This window comes from Austrofundulus limnaeus, unplaced genomic scaffold, assembly GCF_001266775.1.
Source record: "Austrofundulus limnaeus strain Quisiro unplaced genomic scaffold, Austrofundulus_limnaeus-1.0 Scaffold653, whole genome shotgun sequence".
NCBI lineage: Eukaryota > Metazoa > Chordata > Actinopteri > Cyprinodontiformes > Rivulidae > Austrofundulus > Austrofundulus limnaeus.
In genome coordinates this window covers 141,845-143,300 of record NW_013953055.1, presented here as the reverse complement: position 1 = coordinate 143,300, position 1,456 = coordinate 141,845, and the positions used below count along the sequence as shown (strand labels likewise).

General features: G+C 42.9%; 1 protein-coding gene across 4 annotated transcripts in view; it reads left to right on the top strand.

The window, feature by feature from the left end:
• Positions 1-1,456, top strand: part of lrch1 (leucine-rich repeats and calponin homology (CH) domain containing 1) — a 132,836-nt gene that overhangs the window by 56,831 nt on the left and 74,549 nt on the right. For all 4 annotated transcript variants that reach the window (XM_014027490.1, XM_014027491.1, XM_014027492.1 and 1 more), the window contains exon 3: positions 917-1,043. In XM_014027490.1, coding sequence (XP_013882944.1) covers positions 917-1,043 — 127 coding nt within the window. The remainder of the gene's footprint in view (positions 1-916; positions 1,044-1,456) is intronic.

Below are 1,456 nucleotides of genomic sequence, written 5' to 3'. Positions count from 1 at the left end.
CTTTGATGCTTTTTTCAAATTTCACCTTGGGGCGGAGTTATCTTTTCACAGGGGGGTAAGATACACTTTAAAAAGCTTGACTGTTAAAGACTATGATTTAACATTTCTATTCTGTCAAATGTGAAGCTATATTTTTTTCAATTTATTTTCTATTAATACTATATTGCATATTTGTCATAAGGGATTATTTCAGCTCATATTCAAGCTGTGGCTCCACAGATTTTAGGCTTTTGCATCATTCAGGTCTTTCCTGGTCTCCTACAGTTCGGATATCGGCTGTTTCAGAAGATGCCCTGAACCCTCACTGATGTGTGTTCTGACCACCTCGGTCCGTTCAGAAGACACACGGAAGTTCAGAGGGGAGACAGAGATACCTTGCCTCTATACCTCCAAGTGAAGTAGCGACAAAAACAGTAAAGCCGACTCCTAAGAAGGTGGGCCAGCGTAGTTCTGACCAACACCGTCAGGAGCCACCCAGCTGCATATTTCTTAAATCCAAACACTAGATTTAAACTTTGAGTGTGTTTTTTTAAGTCCCGTGAGCTCTCCTTTATATGCCTGAAGAGGAGGAAATAAACATTAGTGGCACAAATACGGGCTAAAAGTATCCAGCAGCTGCAGATCAGAAGATGAACATGATTATATTTTGTTCTAAAAGACAAGAGTCCTGCAACTCATCAGCAACTTGAACAACAGCAGATTGTCTGAACAGCCGTGTTTTTCTCCACGCCTCTTTTAAACACACACTGATTAATGCAAGCGTGTTGGAGCACGGTAAGAAAACGTCTTCCTCAATGACTTTCTTAACTGCCAGGGGAAGTGTCAACAATGAACGGGCTGTTCACCTATTTAGCGGTACTGTCTTCTGAAAGAGCCTTGTGTCAGTGAGTCATGGATGTGTGTATTTGTGTTGCAGTCGGAACCAGCTCAGCTCTTTGCCAGCCTGTCTGTGTGGTTTACCTCTGAGAGTCCTCAACGCCAGCAACAACAAGCTGGTGAGCCTGCCAGAGACCATAGGACAGCTGCGTGGTCTGATGGAGCTGGTGAGTGTTGTTGTGTTTGTCTGTGTCTGGACTGCTGGATGCTGCTGGTAATGTATGTTTCCCTTAGTAGTTCTGTGTGAAGCCAGCTATTTTACTTATTCTATTACAATCTGAGTTTCTGTCTGTATAATAAACTACTACTCTTAGACCCATTTTTGAGAACTGTGCTGTGATGTAGAACAGGGGTTCTTAACATTTTTGACCTCGGGGCACAGAGGTCAAAAACACTTTCTTACACCCCTAGTAAATGGCAAATGGCTTGAACTTATACGGTCATTTATCAAGTCCCTATGGACTCCAAAGCGCTTTACACTTCAATTATTCACCCATTCATACACACATATACACTCACCGGCCACTTTATTAGGTACACCACGCTAGTAACGGGTTGGACCCCCTTTTGCCTTCAGAAC